This window comes from Larus michahellis, chromosome 2 (assembly GCF_964199755.1).
Source record: "Larus michahellis chromosome 2, bLarMic1.1, whole genome shotgun sequence".
In the NCBI taxonomy this organism is placed as follows: domain Eukaryota; kingdom Metazoa; phylum Chordata; class Aves; order Charadriiformes; family Laridae; genus Larus; species Larus michahellis.
This window is the reverse complement of record NC_133897.1, coordinates 133,106,286-133,125,762: the sequence shown is the minus strand read 5'-3', so window position 1 is coordinate 133,125,762 and position 19,477 is coordinate 133,106,286. Positions and strand designations below refer to the sequence as shown.

The following is a 19,477-nucleotide window of genomic DNA, read 5'->3' as shown; positions in this document are numbered from 1 at the left end:
CAGCCTACAATAATTTTAAAATACTTTTGAAATGGTGAACAGCGTTCCCTCCTCTAGTGGAGCAGAGTGTACAGTGTTATTTTTATCTTTGCTGTACAGTATTTCTGCTTATGAAGAAAACCCTCTGAAGTTACCAGGTGTACAAAATACACTGCCTGGGTAGTGCTTCTAAGCCTAAGCAGTTGCTGCATTTTGCCTGTTTCAGTGGTGGAACTGAAGCTGAATAAATGCAGCATAAGTATTTTTTTCTGAATACTGAAATGAATGGATTAGGTCACTCTTTTACTTCCTTTGTGTTTCCTCCGTAAACTTTTAGAGATCTGAGTTTGCTGTAGTTGTTTGAATCAATTTTCTAAGAAAACATTTGTAGAACAAAATTTATTATAGTGGATGGAGGTTGCTTTTTTCCCCCCCCTCCTTATGATGCGGATTTTGCAAATAAGAGTTACTGTGGGGTTTATCTAACCACTTACTGCTAAGGAGCAGTGTTGCAATGTCTGATGGAGCATTTTAGGCATACAGAGAATTGTTTACAGTCAATCCAGAAGGGAACATGGCTGGAATAAATTTAAATAGTGAACACGGTTCTGGAAACCATTATGCAAAAAGGACTTTAGCAAATCTAATTATTTGAAATTGCAGTTTCATAAAACCTGAAAATGTGTTTAAGAAAGAGTAACTTAAAAGTGATAAATCTGTTTAATCAATTTGTAGTCTGGACGCATTTTTTACTATAGACAGTTTGCATTTTGTGGTAACTTCTGTGATTTTTTTTCTCCTGCAATATAGCTCTCAGGTAGCAGCCCATTTTTGCTCATGAGAATGTTCTTCTTTCTCTTATTTCAAAACATAAGATGAAAATGTACACGCTATTTTGGTTTAATCAGGCAGATTTAGTGATTTCTTTTTGCTTGTTTTGTCTCTGAGATATAATTAACTATAACTGGTAATGCAGAAGCCCAAGCTCAAAGAACTCAGTTACACTTCCCCAGTTGCTGCAGTCCAGGATGCAGCAGGTCTGATTGAGGATGGGACCAAACGGGATGGAGTCTGCATACTGCCATGGAGAGTGGCTGGTCCAGAGAGACCATGTGGAGACAGAGATTTTGCGGTGAAGATGATGTTTTCAGAGAATTAGATAATCAGTTGTTTTTTCATGTGCTACGTGGTGGATCTGCAGCAGCTGAGCGAGTGGTGGTGTGCTGCTGGAGCTTGGGTTTGGCCCTACCAGACATGTGAGTGGACAGCAGAGACCATCCCTTACCACCCCTCTTGCCTTTTGTGCTTACAGCCAGACAGTACGGGAAGCAGGGCAGAAGCATCTTGAAAGGGATGAGTGCTGCAGGATGCATTAAGGAAGGAAAGAGATTGAGCAGGGGAACAGAACAGAACAGAACAGAATAGACTATTTCAGTTGGAAGGGAACTACAATGATCATCTAGTCCAGCTGCCTGACCAATTCAGAGCTGAATAAAAGTTAAAGCATGTTATTTAGGGCATTATCCAAATGCCTTTTTAACACTGACAGGCTTGGGGCATTGACCACCTCTCTAGGAATCCTGTTCCAGTGTTTGACCACCCTCTTGGTAAAGAAATGCTTCCTAACGTCCAGTCTGAACCTCCTTTGGCACAGCTTTGAACCATTCCCACGTGTCCTATTACTGGATCCCAGGGAAAAGAGCTGAGCACCTCCCTCTCCACTTCCCCTCCTCAGGAAGCTGTAGAGAGCCATGAGGTCGCCCCTCAGCCTCCTTTTCTCCACACTAGACAAGCCCAAAGTCTTCAGCTGCTCCTCACAGAACATGCCTTCCAGCCCTTCCACCAGCTTTGTTGCCCTCCTCTGGACACATTCAAGGACCTTCACATCCTTCTTAAATTGTGGAGCTCAGAAGGGCACACAGTATTTAAGGTGAGGCTGCACTAACACTGAACACAGAAGGATAATCACCTCTTTTGACCAGCTGGTTATACTGTGTTTGATGCCCCCCAGGATGCAGATTGCCCTCTTGGCTACCAGAGCACGCTGTTGACTCCTATTGAGCCTGTTGTCAACTAGCACCCCCAGATCCCTTTCTGCAGTGCTGCTCTCCAGCCACTCCTCTCCCAGTTTATACTTGTACCTGGCATTACTCTGTCCTAGATGTAGAATCGTCATTTTGACTTGTTAAATTTCATCCCATTAGTCATTGTTCAATGCTCCAATCTATCTGATCCCTCTGCAGGGCTTCCTGTCCGTCAAGAGAGTCAACAGCACCTCCCAGTTTGGTATCATCAGCAAACTTGTAATGGTGCATTCAACTTCTGCATCCAGATCGTTGATAAATATAGTAAAGAGAACTGGCCCCAGAACTGAACCCTGAGGAACACAGCTGGTGACTGGTCGCCAGCCAGATGTGGCCCCATTCACTACAACCCTTTGAGCTCTACACTTCAACCAGTTCTTCACCAGTGCACCGTGAACCCATTCATCCCATAGTTGGACAACTTGTCCAGAAGGATGCTGTGAGGAACCTTACTAAAATCCAGAAAAAGCCTTACTAAAATCCAGAAAAATGACATCCACCACCTTCCCTTCATCCACTAGGCATGTGACCTTATCATAGGAGGATATCAAATTAGTTAAACAGCACTTTCCTTTTGTGAATCCATGCTGACTGTGCCTGTTGATTGCATTAGTCTTTAAATGCCTTTCAGCAGTACCCAGTATAATCTTCTCCATAATTTTTCCAGGAACTGAGGTTAGACTAACAGGTCTGTAGTTCCCTGGGTCTTCCCTCACGCCTTTTTTGTGGATTGGAATAACATTGGCTAGGTTCCATTCAGCAGGGACCTCCCCAGATTCCCAAGACCTTTGGTAGATGATTGAGAGGGGTCCTGCCATAAGATCTGCTAGCTCTTTCAGTACTCTGGGATGAATCCTATCAGGCCCCATGGACTTGTGAACATTCAGCTGATACAGCTGGTCCCTTACAAGAGAACAATCCTTGGAAGATGGCTATTGTCTTGATGTTGTGGTCAAGATAGTATGGCTCTTGTAAAAGGTGTCTGAATTTAAGGTTGTGATAACTGACCTTGGCTTAGTTCAAAAGTTGATTTGTGATTTGCAAAAGTAGAAAAGGAAAGGAGTGGAATTGTCGTGACTTAAAGGCAAGGGTACCTTTCAAAACCTGGAAAGAGCAGGATTCCTGAATCTCAGCACTCATTTCTTGTCAGCAAACAGACCAGATGTTTCTGTCTGCTCTTGCTGGTGTCTCACAACTATGCCTCTACTGGGAGAGGCAGAAAGGTTTCCTGTGTCCTAGGTCCCATTGCAGCTTGTCCCCATGCTAAGATGTAGTCTTTCCTTGCCTCTGTCTCTCCCTTGCTCCTGACAGCACTGGCAGGCAAGCCAAAGGGGAGCTGCGGTGTTTTCTCACACGTGCCCTGGTGTGGATGGCTGAAGGACCAGGACTGGAGACAGGACTCTGACGAGTACCTTGTAGAAGACACAGCAGATAGGAGCCTTCTATTGGTATCTCCTACTCTGTTATTCCGACTTATAAGGATTTTGCTCTCATCCAATGTTCAGACCGTGATGATGTTGTAAAATGTGTGTCTGTGTGGTTGCACATGAGAAACGTATTTTCATTTTACTTGCTTTTTAAATTAGGAAATCTCTTAAAATAGCATTAAGATTTTAATTTAAAAGATCAAGTGTTCTGAATACGGCAGGAGTCTTGCAGGAAATATGGTACATTTGGTCTGCTGGTATCAGAATCTAAACCAGGGGCAAGTCCATGGCTACTCTGATAAAAACATAATTCTGTCAATCTATGAAATAGGAATATTTCATTTCTTGACCTTGATAATTCTTTTAAAGCCAGTATTAGTCCGATGGTAACTAAGTTGGAATGTTGTACTTTGTTCTTTGGAGTCTTACACAATTATTTGGTGTCTTACACAAAACAGCTCTGAAGGTTTTAGGGTACAAAACTCCCTGCTTTAAAAAGCATCTTTTACTTTTGGGTTTTACATGTAAATAACTAATGAAACATTCATTTTATTGATGTACGACTCTGACTTTTTATTTCCTCAGCCATCATGTACGTAATGGGAGCGCTCGGTCCTGCAGCTGGATACTTGCTAGGAGGACTTCTTATTGGTTTCTATGTTGATCCTAGGACAACTGTTTATATTGATCAGAGTGATCCCCGATTCATTGGAAACTGGTAAGCATCAAGCATTTTTCAAAACTACTTTCTAAATTGTGGGTGGGGAATTGAGACAGGTTGGGAAATCCTATCTCTTGAGGGCTTGTTTAAGGTTGTAGAAGGAGGCCAAGGAAGAGGAGGTTTCTGTCGACTACACACTAGCCTCTGACAGAGAGGGAACGCTTGCCACAGAAGCAAATGGGCACATTGCATGGAAAACCTTCTGCTTTTGGCTGCTCCAGGACAGTCTTTGACTATGGTGGGTGTTGACTAACAGTGCTCGGCACAGGGATGGCAGGACAGAATATCCGTGTTGCAGGAGGCCATTGAGGATCACTCTGTTGCCCAGGGCTGAGCCCCTCCGGCTGGAAGGTGGATTAATCCCTTCTTTGGTTTTCCAGAGCAGGCAGCATGAAACGCTGACTCTGCTGCCCAGATGAGAAATGGTAGACTGTGTTTACCCTGGTCGAGGAGAAGAAGGTAGGATGGGGTCAGAATGGCCTTCCTAGTGTTGTTTCTCAGGGTGATGGCTTGTGTTTAGGCAGCAGATGATGTAAACCATCATATTAGTCTCTAGTAAATAGTAGGCTTTCAGCAGTGCTGAGATGTAACAGCCATAATTGTTAGCTGATGTCTTTGGGCAGCCTTTGATATATGGGCTTCTTGGAAATGTCTCTTTGAGGAAGCAGGTCTTGAGGAGGCTCTAACGGGCTTTTCTCAGATAATTCATAAATCTGCCTTGAAATTTTTGTGCAAACCCAGAAAAGACTTAAGTTCATTATCCCAGGAGGAGACCTGTACTTTCGATGTGTAGGGTGCAGTGTCAGTTCTCGTGCACTGGATTTGTTTTTGTCACTGTGCCATCGCAGTCAGATCGTATCCGTTTCTGTTTATCCTGCAGTGATCTCTCCTGACAGCTTGATGTGAAAAATTCCCTCTTTGGAGTGTTCTTAAGCCTTTGAAGATTTATCGCTGCTTTATTTGTCTTACTTAGTGCAAAAGCACTGCTGCACAGGACTGTCTAGCTGAATTTTCAGTGAGAGAAAGGCAAACCTGAGTGCTCAGTTAACCTATGACCCTGGGATTAATGACTCTCTGTGCTTTCATGTATGTACTGACTTATCTCACAGAAAAGATTTGTCATGTGAATGTGCTGCAGTGTTAAAAACATGCTTTGGCTATTCTTGAATAAAAGATTAGAAATCAAAGCAAAATATTATACATTCTTTGTAAAACTCTTATGTTTCATGTGTTTTTAAGGACATGTCAGAACTGGTAGTCAGCATCTGCTCAGTACTTCTCAACAGAAATCATAAACTGGCCCATAAATATATTTAATAATTGGAATCAGTGGGGCTGTATGAATGTGGGGTAGGCTTTACTTGTGACTTTATCTATAGTGCAGCCACTGATGTAGCTGCCTTATAGCATGGGCATATCTGTGTTTTAACTTAAACAGCTCGGCTGAAGGTAAAATAACCAAAGCAGCACGGACACATCAGTTTGCCGCTTCTTGGGCTGTTTGCACCAAGCTCTGTTCTAGAGCAGATGGGCAGCCACTACTGCTCGTTTAAAGCTAACTTGGATACATGTGCATTGTTGACATAGGCAAATGCATCAGAGATCAGGCAAAAAAATGCCTGTCCTTGCTTATGGATTACAAGTTTAACTGTCCTCCCTCAAAAGAGTGAGTGGCAGGGATGGGTGCCCAGTGCCAGGGGTGGATCCCTGGCATCCTACAGGAATGCTGTAACCACTGAGCTCCATGGCAAGAGTTGTGAGAAGTCACCTCTTACAACCATTTCTGTTGGGCAGGCTTTTAGAACATCTACTGCACCTTGCAAGCAAAATAGGGAAAAGAGCCTAGTTTGGGCATTTGGAAGATTTTATGTCACATTGCTAAATGCTTTTTATGTATCATCTCCAATGTTTAATGTCACCTGAAGAAAGTATCTTGGTGTTACTTTGTGTGTCAACAGAAGTGATGCAAATACGATTGAAGCAAGGGCAGGAAATCAGCTATCATAGGATCTCAGCAGGCGAGTCACATTCTAGCCAGCATAGAAAAGTAAAAGTCATTTGGTTTCCTTTCTCCATCATGTTGATTAAATCTGTAGCGACTGGCTTTCCCTGAAGGGTGTTCCAGGCCCTTGTATTACTTTTTCTTTTTTGGCTCTTTCAATTTTTTGTCTCTTTAATGTCTAAGAAGTGTCCCCGGCTACGAAATCTCTGGTAATTTGTTTCACAATCTGTGGTGGCCTCTCATAAAAGTTCGGTGGTGTTCATAGCATCTGCACCTCATTCTCTTTTCTCTTTCTGAAGCTTTGTCTACCCATTAAAGTGAAGACTCTGACGGTATGAGGATTGGTCCTGCGTCCCTTGCTGCTCACTGGCTGCCCAGTTGCAGAGGGCTCTGAAAGTGTAGACTTTCATTCCACTGAAGTCTATTTTCTGGGACTGTGACATTTTCTCCTTGGAGGGAAGTGCCGCATAGCCAAGATTATTTTTATTTATGTAATCTAACAATTTGAAATATAAGAGCAGTCTAGCACTTTAGCTGACACGCTTTTTAAAAGTAGGTTGCAGTTGAGAGGAGTTAATGGGCAGTCGTATTTGAGATTTCTCAGCCTCGTCTCCTTTGAAGTGACTTTGATTCTCATCTTTCTTTTATTAGCGCTGTAAGGTTTCTAACATAACTTATTGCAGAGACCCAGTGGAAAAATTCTGTTATTAAAGGAGGTAATGATTACAGACAAAACAGTAAATACAACAACAGTGATATAAAAAATTACAAAAATTACAGTAAAGCCTATTTTTTCACTTAAGCTGTTCCTTTCTAAGATGTATACTGCATATAGGCAGGAAAGGTAAGTGAGTTTATCTTTTGTGAAACCTGATAAAAAAAGTAAGTAGTTATTTCTCAGGGATGTTTCTGATCTGATTTTTCCTTGAGTTTCACAGAACTCGTGTTTGTGCTCCTGGGTTTTGCACACCTGGGCTTTCTGTAGGTGCTCTGGGCTACATTGCAGCACAGCTGTCGATGCCAGCCCATCAAATGTTTAAAACTGTTTTTTATTCAACTGTGATAACTGTAGGGATATCTGTTAGAAATCATCCATCATGTTGTTGTCTTTGAGAACTGTTAATCTGCTGTATAGGGATCTCATTAGTTGTGGAGTAGCCCTTGGCGGTCTGTCAGGTGCTTTGAATCAAATTTTCTTTTGCTGACACTTTTTTGAGTGTTTGCCTATTTCTGAATCTGTTTAATACTTGGATCTTCCCATATAGTCTTTCATTGGCATTCCACACAAGAAGTTTAAAGGAATTCCTCCAGCGCTGTCTGGTCCTTCCTTAGCTTTAATTGCTTTTATTTGAGGTCCTAAGGCTTGTTTAGATGCCTTTGAGGTATTCTGCTGCATATTTTCTTTGACAGACAGAAAATCAAGGGTGTTTTAATTAATACAGATCCTGTTCTGACCTCTCATTTCCCATCGTAGGTGTCCTTATTATTTTTGATATTGTCTTTTGCCTGTTTTCCAAGTCTTTGATATTTCTCCAGGAAGATGTGAAGCATAGATGGTGCAGATAATTGCATCCAGTGCTGCATTTGTGACATCTCCAGCACTCGGTGTGCTACCGTAATGGTCCCTTTGGATTTGAATTTCATCTCGTGCTACATCACAGGCCCCCCCGTCTCCTTCACTGTTTCCTGCTGAGTGGGTGGTTTCAGATTTCTGTGTATTATTGCCACTGATGGTTTCTTTGATCACTGCCTTTGCAGCTTCTGCCTTTGAGATCCTGTAAGGGATGTTACTACATTTTTATACAGTCTACCGATTTATTCCCTGTCTGATAGCGCTGACTAATCCTCCTAAAAGTCTGCTTTCTAATCCGTGTATGTTATCAGCTAAAATGAATGAATAGAGGATTTTCTGTTTGCGTAATATCAAAACTAGTCAAAACTTTCAGTCTCTTAGATTTGCCTCCCAAAAGCTTCCTGTACAATCTTTCTAACAAAAATGGTGGTAGACATGGCTGTTTGTTGTGTGTTTGCCTTTGCATAATCATTTACCACACAAACCATTACACATGCCTATGAATTTGCCTTCATTTAAAAATACAGTTTGCAATATTTTTGCATTACAAATATGAGGCCAAATGTTTTTGTTTCTTGTGCAAGTGATCCTGTCTACTCAATGTATGTTTAAAGTTTGAACAACTATATAATTAGTAGCTTCCTGTTGTAGCTACTGATGTAAAATGTAAAAATTATTCTTGTATTGGGTTTGCATGGCAAGGTTTTGGTAGTGGGGGGGCCTATAGGTGTGTTTTCTGTGAGAAGTTGCTAGAAGCTTCCCCTGTGTCCAATAGAGCCAATGCCAGCCGGCTCCAAGATAGACCCACCACTGGCCAAGGCTGAGGCCATCAGTGACAGTGGTGACGCCTCTGTCAGAACATATTTAAGAAGCTGAAAAAAACCCCAACTGCGCAACACCAGCAGTAGTCAGGAGAGAGAGAGGAGTGAGAATGTATGAGAGAATCAACTCTGCAGACACCAGCGTTGGTAAAGAAGGAGGGGGAGGAGGTGCTCCAGGTGCTGGAACAGAGATTCCTCTGCAGCCCATGGAGGATGCCATGCCGGAGCAGGTGAATGCGCCTGAAGGAGGCAGTGACCCTGTGGAGGGCCCACGCTGGAGCAGGCTCCTAGCAGGACTTGTGGCCCTGTGGAGAGAGGATCTCACACTGGAGCAAGTTCGTTGGCAGGACCTATGAGCCATGGGGGACCTGCGCTGGAGCAATCTGTTCCTGAATGTCCGCACCCCATGGAAAGGACCCACACTTGAGCAGTTTGTGAAGAACTGCAGCCCGTGGGAAGGACCTATGCTGGAGCAGTTTGTGGAGGACTGTCTCCTGTGGGAGGGACCCCATGCTGGAGCAGCAGAAGAGTGTGAGGAGTCCTCCCCATGATAAGGAAGGAGCATCAGAGACAACGTGTGATGAACTGACTGCAACCCTCATTCCCTGTTCCCCTATGCCGCTCAGTGGGAGGAGGTAGGGAAATTGGGAGTGAAGTTAAGCCCAGGGAGAAGGGAGGGGTGGGAAGAAGGTGTTTTAAGATTTGTTTTTTATTTTCTTATTTTTATTCTCTCTGATTTGATTGTCGATAAGTTAAATTCATTTTCCCCAAGTCGAGTCTAGCTTGCCCATGATGGTAATTGCTGAGTAATCTCCCTGTCCTAATCTTGCCCCATGAACCTTTTGTTATATTTTCTGTCCCCTGTCCAGTGAGGAGGGGAGTGATAGAGCAGCTGTGGTGGTCACCTGGTGTCCAGCCAGGACCAATCCCCCACAGTTCTGTAAATTGTGATTTGAAGGCAAAGAGCTTCAGTCTTTCATTGTCACAGGTTGATATTGCAGTAATGTGGTTGACTTCACTGAAACTTCCAAACACTAGTGTGGATTAGTGTGGTGGGTTGACCTTGGCTGGATGCTGGGTGCCCACCAAGGTTCTCTCGCGCTCCCCCTCCTCATCAGGACAGGGGGAGAAAATACGATGTAAAGCTTGTGGGTCGAGATAAGGACAGGGAGATCACTCACCAATTACCATCATGGACAAAACAGATTTAACTTAGGGAAATTAATTTAATTGATTGCCAATTAATAACAGAGTAGGATAGTAAGAATTAAAAACAAAACTACAAACGCTTTCTGCCCCGTCCTCCCTTTTAAGGCTCAACTTCACTCCTGACTCTTTTACTTCCTCCACCCTGAGTGGTGCCGGAGGATGGGGAATGGGGGCTGCAGTCAGTTCATAACACTTTGTCTCTGCTGCTCCTTCCTCCTCATGCTCTTCCCCTGCTCTAGTGTGGGGTCCCCCCCAGGGGAGACAGTCTTTCATTAACTGCTCTAGCATGTGTCCTTTCCATGCGGTGCAGTCCTTCAAGAACAGACCGCTCCAGCGTGGGTCCCCCATGGGTCACAGGTCCTGCTAGAAAACCTGCTCCTGTGTGGGCTTCTCTCCACAGGCTTCCTGGCCGGAGCCTTCTCCAGCACAGGCTCTCCATGGGCTGCAGGGTGGATATCTGCTCCTCCGTGGGCTGCAGGGGAGTAACCTGCATTACCATGGTCTTATCCTGGGCCTGCAGGGGACTTTCTGCTCCAGCATCTGGAGCACCCCCTCCTCCTTCTTCTCTCACCTTGGTGTCTGGAAGGCTGCTTCTTTCACATTTTCTCACTCCTGTCACACAGCTGCTGTCCAACGTTTTTTAAGCTTTCTTAAATAAGTTACCACAGAGGTGCCGCCAGCATCGCTGGTGGGCTTAGCTTTGGGCGGTGGTGGATCTGTTTTGGAGCTGGCAGGAGCTGGCTCTGCCCAACATAGTGGCAGCTCATGGTGTCTTCTCACAGAAGCACCCCTGCAGCCCCCACCCGGTTACCAAAACCTTGCCACATAAACCCAGTACAATTAGATTAGTATATAGTGAAAACTGCACTTTCAGTACACGGGAGGAACTCTAGGGGTGAATTCTGGGGTTGTCCTTCTTTATGGAAGCATCTATGTGAGTTTATCCATGTTTACCTGTAGTCTTTCATTGCAAGATGAACTTAGAGGAGAGATTATGTTATCTGATGCTCTACTATCAGCTTTCTGACTGCAGAAGGTTAACTCTAGAGTACTTTCTAGTAAGGCCCTTTTGACCATCTGTGTTGCTGTGGTGAAGTTCATTAAGCTGCTTAGCCTCAGGGAGGATAACAGTATGACTGTGATCTGAAGAACACTTTTCTGGCATCCCATACATTGCCCCTTCTGTGGGTAAGTCCCTAGACATCCCGTGTGAGCCAAGGGATCATTGAAGGGTTGTTTATATCCCGTTCTTATAAGACAGAGGGAGAGAAGAGGGAATTCTTTGTGAAGGGATGTTTCAGGTTGTGGTCACAGAGCAGAGCTGCAAAGTTTTAGGCATAAACCCTGGCATGAACTGCAACACAGTTGTTTACAGTCAGGCTTAGGGAGCTCTTCATTGGGAAGGGAGAGAATCAGATGGTCAGGGCAGTGAGAGGTAGGCACTGGAACGCAGAACAGATTTAGCCCTGATATATCCATCTAGACATTTTGTCTTCTCATGCCATGCATAACCTTTTTCATGTTCTCCAGAGGAATACTGTATTGCTTTACTGGGAATTATCCAAGAAAGGCAAAGTAAAAGTGAGTATCTACTTCTCAGCACTTGGTAATGAATAATTACCAAAAGTGAAAATTTACGGGAGCTCAAAGCTGACACTATTTCATAATATTTGTTGGGTTCTGGATAAATCTCTTTGCCAATAGACAAGCCAACAGAAACATCTTGTAATTGAGGGCTTTAGTGCAGGGAAGGCTCTCCCCCTCTCCAGTCCTTTACTCTTAATGTCAATGTTCTATATTGTGCAAATAGGTCTCTCCAGCCAGTACAGCCTGTAATAATCACTTTGGCTTTTTTTATTTTGTGTAATGTGTTGGCTTTCATTTCTGTTCCTGTCTCCTGGCATTAGGTGGAGTGGATTTCTCCTTTGTGCCATTGCAATGCTCCTTGTGATATTTCCCATGTTTACCTTTCCGAAAAAGCTCCCTCCTCGACATAAAAAAAAGAAAAAGAAAAAGAAGATGAACTCTGATGATGTTTCAAGTGATGATGAAGTCATGAAAGAGAAAACAAATAGCAAAATACAAGCAGACAGTGCAGTTCCTGCCTCTATGGGATTTGGAAAGAATGTTAAAGGTGAAGCTTGTTTTTAATTTTTAAATGTTTAAAATTTTGTACACAGGGTCATCTAGGATTTTATGAGTGTAATTAAAGGTAGAGTTTTGACATCTGGTATTTAATATTAGTTTTGCTATTGAGATTTTAATAGATGGTCATCCTCTAAAATTACAAAATGCGGTGATGAGTGTTAAGACATCCATTTACTTAAATTGTTGAAGTGTTTAATGTGCACCTGTAACAAACAGGTAGCCTATTTCCTATAGTTATTGGACCTTTAATGTCAGACATATTTGTGCACCTTGCAGTTTCTAACTGTCACACTTTATTTAAGCTGTCCTTCATAGAATAAAGTGCTCTTCTAAAATACATGTGAAACAAGTAAAAAGAATCCTAGCATGTGGGTTCAATTACATTCATGCATTTGGGTAAGTTAATTGAGAAAGATTATTTGTTTCATATGCCCTTCCTAGCTATTTTGTACTGCAAGCTATTTATTTTCAGAAGGCTATGACAAATGAAACCTGTGCTAATTTTGAAACAAGAGGAGATCAAAAGATTGACAAGTAATAGAAATTTTTATTTTATTCAAGAAGCAAACCATTAATGTGAAATCTAACAGTAAGTAGTAATCATTGATAAAATGCCATGGGAAGAAGGGCAGTGTTGTTAAAACTTAATTAATGTGAACAAAGCATATACACGTGGAGTTGACAATATAGGCTTAACAGTGTGATAGTATTGCATAGTATAGGACAAGAAGGAAAGTGCCTTAATTCCGTTGTGTTGTCAATGCTGTTGTGTCCTCCTGGATTCCATGACACGAATTCTGGTCGTGCCATTTTGTGGTTGCCTGATGAATGCAACTGGACCAGGGGAAACCATGAAATGTCATTTGTACCATTAGATGTAATTCAAACTCAAAACTTCTAAGTGTTTGTTTGTTGACATGAACATTAGTATTACTTTTTCATTAGATATTAGTCCAGGAAATAATGATTGCCAGATTTTTTAATGACACACTTATGATCACTCTTTTTATTGAGTGGACAAGGCTTAGAAAACCAGTGTGCTGGTTTTAGACTAAAACCAGTGTAATTTTAAATAATGTTTACCCACATGCATATTGATTTGCTCTACATTGCATTTACATCTGTACTCTTAGGTTACCTAAAAGTTACTGTTATTTTCTATGGAAGTAAAGAAAAAACAGAAGACTGGGATTTGCTTCTGGTGATTTTATTAGCTTACAAAACAGCATCTTAATCAAAGCACAGAGCAAGCAAGGTAAACCTGCAATATCGGATCTTTCAGAACCGTGTTCTCCCTTTGTTTGCAAAGTACCTAAGAAAGTGATGGAAAAGCAAGAAAAGCGTGTTGTCTACTTCCTTCTTTGAAGACTGTTCCCCATATTTGTGAGTCCCCGTACGTAGTGTTTTCTCCTAAATCCATAAAGTTAGCTGTGGGTTTTTTTGGCCTTAAAACCTACTGGCCTCTGATAAGCAAAAGTAGTTCAGGGATACTCCTGTCAAGGTTTTCTCCCTAACTTAGGATAGTGGGAAAGGGGACTTCAGTCTTTGCTGGGCTTCTCCTTCGTCATTGTGGGCAATGAAACAGCAGAGGGACTGCTTCATCCTGTAGGCGTGCCTGGAAAAGGTACAGATGTTCAGACAAACTCTGTGTCTGGATGAGTTTGCTAATGATGGTTCTCTGTTTCTGTACAGAATCTCACCTTCCAGGTCATGTTATGTCACTACAGGCACAGCAGATACACAGAAAACAAGTATACTCTTAGGAGAATGTTTTCTAGTACTTTTTTTCACAGAAATTAAAATTACTGTATATCTCATTTTAGCATGTATTTTATAATATATATGTGCCTAAATGTGTACCATACCTTCTACAAAATCCTGTATTAATATATTAGCGGAGCCACCAAATTAGAGCTTCTCATAATCAAAACTTTTCATTTTCTCTAGAGGAGAAACTTCACCACGTGGAACAGTGAAAAGCAGCATTGTATTCCGCATGTCAGAAAGATACCAAGCGGGTTGAGATAGCGCAGAGAAAAGTATTTTGCTATAAGCTGATAATAGCTTTCCCATTAGGTGTCATTTACCCTAGCAAAGAGAGCCTGCAGCAGGAATGCACTATCATTTAATTATTTTTCAAGTTTAAGTGAGCTTTATGGAATGAGATCATGCCTCAAGCTTCTCAGTTGAGGTAATTTAGTTTATAATGGGAAAGAAAAAAGGATCACATGTGTCTAAGTCATTTAGCATTGCTTCTTCTGAGATGCAATGTACATTTTATGCTTCCCATTGAATTTCGGGGCTTCATCTTTTTATAGCACGATGGGCAGAAACTCCACTTAGGCAGTAGCTGGGAGACCGATGATTTAGTAGGTCATGTCTTCTGTTCTGTACTAATAAATATCAATGATGTTGTAGTCTGCCATGACAGAGGTCAGTGCCATTAAATCTATTAAATCTGTAAAATCTGTGCAGCTTTGGTAAGGAAGGTCTCATGGAAGAAGCTGCTTGTTTTGATCTTCTGATATGATGTTGTCTTACCTGGGAAGCCTGGCAAAATGATTCTTGTCCTGCTGTAACTCATCGTGATTTAATTAGTTCTCTAGGTGATAAAGGAACTGAAAAGGTATGACAGGAGAGGGATGGGGTCTTGCAATTGCTACCAGTATAGCAAAACTGGCTCTGGCTGCAAACCTCCAACTTCAATGACCTGAGCTTTATTTTGGCCCATGGTAGAGCTGGGATCAGATAAAAATGCAGATACGCGCCTTTGCTTTTTCTCATGTTTCAAGACGCAAGGGCTTGGAATTCAGTCTTTTCCTATTTGTGTTGCAAGTAAACAAAGTAAGAGGGAGATTGCTTCTTATGCAGGTATCAAAAGTATTAAATAAAACATTAAATAGGTCATGGGAGGAAGAAAATTGGATGCAGTTTATTGGGAGAAATAGAGGTAGTGTAGATAACATAAGCTAGAGGAGATTTATCATGAAGAAGCCACAGTTCAATCCCATACATGCAGATAAATCATGAACCTGAGCAGACAAAACCACTGTTTTCATTTATTACGTGGATACCCTTAGGGTTTTGTGCCGTGGAAATTGTATCTGCAGTCCCTTTTACTTACCACTATAATGAAACTTGCTGTGCAACTGGATAAAGGAGCAGTGTAAAGAAAACCGATGTATATATTACCTAAAATGTACTGATCTAATCTGAAGGGTGATAATTAATTGCTTGTATTTTGTAGTCTTTGGTTTTCTTTTCAATGTTTTGAGTTTTGTCCCTATGTGCAGTCCTTTCTTAAATGTGGAGTATTCCTGTCTGCCTTTTCACATCTACCAGCTGTCGCATGCCCTTTCCAGTCAGTCCCTGCCAGGGATGGAGGCAGGATAATAATGCTTGTCAGGGCATCAGCAAAGGTAAAAGAAGCTCCTGAGGGGCTCATGGCTGTAGGGTAAGACCACTGAAGTGCTCCCCCATCACAGGATCCGGACTGGAGTTTCAGCAGTACCTGAAGATCAGTTGGCAGGGATCGGAAGAGGAGGAGGAGGAGGAGGAGGCAGTGGTCTGTGTGCAGGGGCGCTTGGTGAGCACAGTAAATGTCAAAGAGTTCAGCAGACCGTGGGCTGGAGATCCTGCTATGCCACTGACCTTGAGCGAGTCGCTCCCCCCTCGCCCTTTCTGAGGCCATCTTGCAGAGCTCAAAATAGAAGAGATTGGCATGGCCCCATGCAGTGATGAGCAGTGCTAGCGGGAGCCTTGTGGAGCTGCTGTAAATCAAGTTAACAAAAGTAATAATCAGATCAAACTCGCTCCCAACCTCCCTACTCTTGATGGGGTATTAGGGGCTGTTCAATGGTCTGGCCACCACCTAAGTACTTAAGTCCAGTTTTGGGCACCTCACCACAAAAAAGGTACTGGAGCGGGTCCAGAGGAGGGCAACAAAGCTGGTGAGGGGTCTGGAGAACAAGTCCTATGAGGAGCAGCTGAGGGAACTGGGGTTGTTCAGCCTGAAGAAAAGGAGGCTGAAGGGAGACCTTATCGCTCTCTACAGCTACCTGAAAGGAGGTTGTAGCCAGGTGGGGGTCGGTCTCTTTTCCCAGGTAACAGGCGATAGGACAAGAGCAAATGGCCTCAAGTTGGACCAGGGGAGGTTTAGACTGGATATTAGGACAAATTTTTACACTGAAAGGGTTATTAAACATTGGAACCAGCTGCCCAGGGCAATGGCTGAGTCACCATCCCTGGAGGTATTTAAAAGATGGGTAGATGTGGTGCTTAGGGACATGGTTTAGTGATGGTTTTTGTCGGAGTTAGGTTGGTGGTTGGACTAGATGATCTGAAAGGTCCCTTCCAACCTAGGCAATTCTATGATTCTATAATTCTATGTCCTGAAAATGCTTGAGGAATTGAGTTGAATGAGGTTTAAATGGTATGTGAGTAGATTGAAATGAAATGAAATACATGGCAAAATATTATTCTAGAATTTAGTGATTAGCTCCATGCAGAATATATTTGAAGTACTCGTGTGTGACTGAAAATGCTCATTTCCATTCTGATAAACAAACCAGAAATCCTGTCTCAAATCTTGACCCTGCCTTGTACTGCGCGAGAGCAGAAGCTGCCCCTGAGACCTCAGTGTGGATGCAGCCTCCTTCAAAGCTGGAGACCTAGATAGTGCTGTCCAGGCACGGAACACCATCAGAAAGGAGGTCTTTTGTCTGATATCTGCGTCACCCTAACAAGGGCTTTCCTGATGGGCTACAAGAGGACAGTGCTGTAGACTGGGATGGTTTATTCCCCTGGTTGTATTCGTTGCACAATCCTGGGCTAGATGCACAGGAACGGGGATAAAAGAAAATAAATTAAATTATGAAAAAGGAGATGAAGTCAATATTATTTGAGTTTTTATTGAAATTCTGTTTACAGTGCTTTAAGAGTTTTGCTCAGAACAGTATTTACGAATATTTGTATTGCTCGTGTATTTTTCTTATGCTTTTCCCTCACCATGAGTCAAGCAGTTGTCCAGCACGCTAGTGAAAGAAAATGAATGCTGACTAGGGAAAAAATATTGTCAAAGACATGAAAGGAAGAAAATTGTCAGTAGAATAGCAAACCAGTCAGCAAGACAGGTTTCAATTTACTCTTAGTTACATATTAGGTTATTTTAAAAAAAAAAAAAAAAAAGGAAGAGGATGTTTAAGATTTGAATTACTGTCCAGAAGAGTAAACATGTTTGCAGACATACTAAAAGATCATTTCAGTTTTAGGAAAGTAACCGGTAGAGATGTATTTTTTCAAATGACAGAATGAGGGAAACTGCAAGTTCTTAAAGGTTTGTTTCTGATGCACGCTTGCAAAAACAAGAGATGTTTTTTGAAGACCTCCTAAAAATCAGAACCTGACAGGTTTCATAATGGCCTTGAAAACAAATCCTAGGCCTGTGCTACTTACACAAAAATAATGTGACACCAAAATGTTTTAAATGCATGATTGATTATGTAGTACAAAGGATCCTTGAAATTTTTAGCATTCTTGCTTTTTACTAGAATTAGTGTGGCTGAAAGATATAGTGCCATTTTACTGTAGATTTTTAAATTCAGAAGTGTAAAACAGATACTGCCACACAGGATTTGACTATAATCGTAGGTGGAAATCAGGGAAAAGCTAATTTTGAATATGTATTTTTATTTGCAAATTTCTTTACTATATAGCAACTTTTCCTTGTATGCCAGACAGTTGTGCTTTATAAGTCACAAGGAGCTTCAGCCCTCAACTGCTGCAAGTGGTATGTATCAGTGCAGCAAGCAGGAATAATCTCTCTTTATTTCATGCCAAAAATTACAGTAATCAGCAGAGCTTTTCCCTGAAGAATCCTTCACACGGGTGTAAGAGAACTTGTGCTTATTCCAAGACACTGAGTTTTATCTATTTATCAGTAGAAATCCAATTTGAAAATACTAATTAGGTTTGAAATTAATAGTGACCTTTAAACTGAGTGCTGAGATTAGATACAAGTAGGAGTTGACAGAAAGTACAGCTCTACATCTGAACACCAGAGCAAAATGTTCGTTAGCTCTGCAGTTCTTTACCTGAGTAGTTCTTCAGTATCTTTAGATCAAAAATTCTAAACCACACACTTCCCTGAAGCTCAGTTTTACCTGGAAGACCAAAACTTTACCAGATGTGTTATTTGGACGAGGCCCTTTAAAATAATGGATTTAGCAAAGATCTTGGACTCAGCCCTTGTCCAATGACTTCCAGTTCATTTCTACAAAGAGCACTTTGTTCATCATCCTAATAAAATGATGTTTCTCTCTGTGATGTCCAGTCTTCTGAAAGTTACTCTCTTACTATTTTCTTCCACGTGTTTTCAGCACAGGTGAGCAGCTGCCACCAAATAGCTCAGTTTCCAGCAGGGCCGATCCTGGCACCCCTCTTTCTGTTTGCTGACTCCTTTCTCACGGTGGCAGCAGCACAATCATCGCCGCTTGCTCCTGTTGCAGGGGGAGAAGCTCTCAATCCTGTGCCCCGTGCCCAGGAAAATCCCAGGGAACAGCCCCACTGCATCCCTATGGCAACCTTTTTCTTAAACTGTGCTATCTAGCCCCATGAAAGGCTTTGCAAAAGCTGGGTTAGAGCATCTTGGTTTCTTTTTGCATCTAAGCCCCCATCAGCTAACCCAACCCAACCCAAGGCAACCCAAAAATAGACACAAAGCCGAAGCTGATGAGGTTTGAGGGCTGACATCTGATGGTATTGTAGATCTTTCATTTTTTTTCCTCTCTTTCATTTCCTTTTGAACAATGAGATAAATTTCAATTTAGCTGTATTTTGAACATACAGCATATTTGCCACTAAATACTATTTTATCTTTGTACATGCTACTGTAATGTAGTTACTGAGGTGGACAGTTGCATTACAGTTTCCCCATATTCATGTTGATATTATATGGTCTCATATTCCAGTTATCTTGTTTCTTTCTGTTCTTCTATTGCAAACAGTGCCACATTTTTTTTTAAAAAAAGCTGTAGGTGGTAAAAAACATTAAGATTCAAATATATGAGTGCTTCTTAATATGATTTATTCATTACTTATTTCCACCAAATTTTGTATTTAACATTGAATATGTTTCTTCATTGAGGCAGCAAGAGAGCATTTGACTACATTAAAATTATAAACCCTGTACTCATAATGAATGCAGTATAGATTTTGACGACTGGCATAAGCTAAGACTGGGTGCAGTCAGACAACTTAGGTGCTAATTAGCAGCCTGACAAGTTCTGACAAGACGAGAGTCTAAATTCTGTTTGCTTTTATACAGATAACCTACTGGAGTCAATGGAGAAAGTGAGACAGATTTTCGACTTGACATCTTTTAACATCAATAAAATTCTCGCTCAGGAGTTCTTACTCAACATGTATTTCTAATGGGCGCTCTTGTCATTGAATTCAATGGGCTTTGATACAAGCAGCTTTCAATTTCTGTACAAAGCAAAAAGCAAATGAAAAG

General features: G+C 41.9%; 1 protein-coding gene across 2 annotated transcripts in view; it reads left to right on the top strand.

The window, feature by feature from the left end:
- Positions 1-19,477, top strand: part of SLCO5A1 (solute carrier organic anion transporter family member 5A1) — an 86,488-nt gene that overhangs the window by 31,475 nt on the left and 35,536 nt on the right. For both annotated transcript variants that reach the window (XM_074577245.1, XM_074577246.1), the window contains 2 exons: positions 4,076-4,208; positions 11,724-11,950. In XM_074577245.1, coding sequence (XP_074433346.1) covers positions 4,076-4,208; positions 11,724-11,950 — 360 coding nt within the window. The remainder of the gene's footprint in view (positions 1-4,075; positions 4,209-11,723; positions 11,951-19,477) is intronic.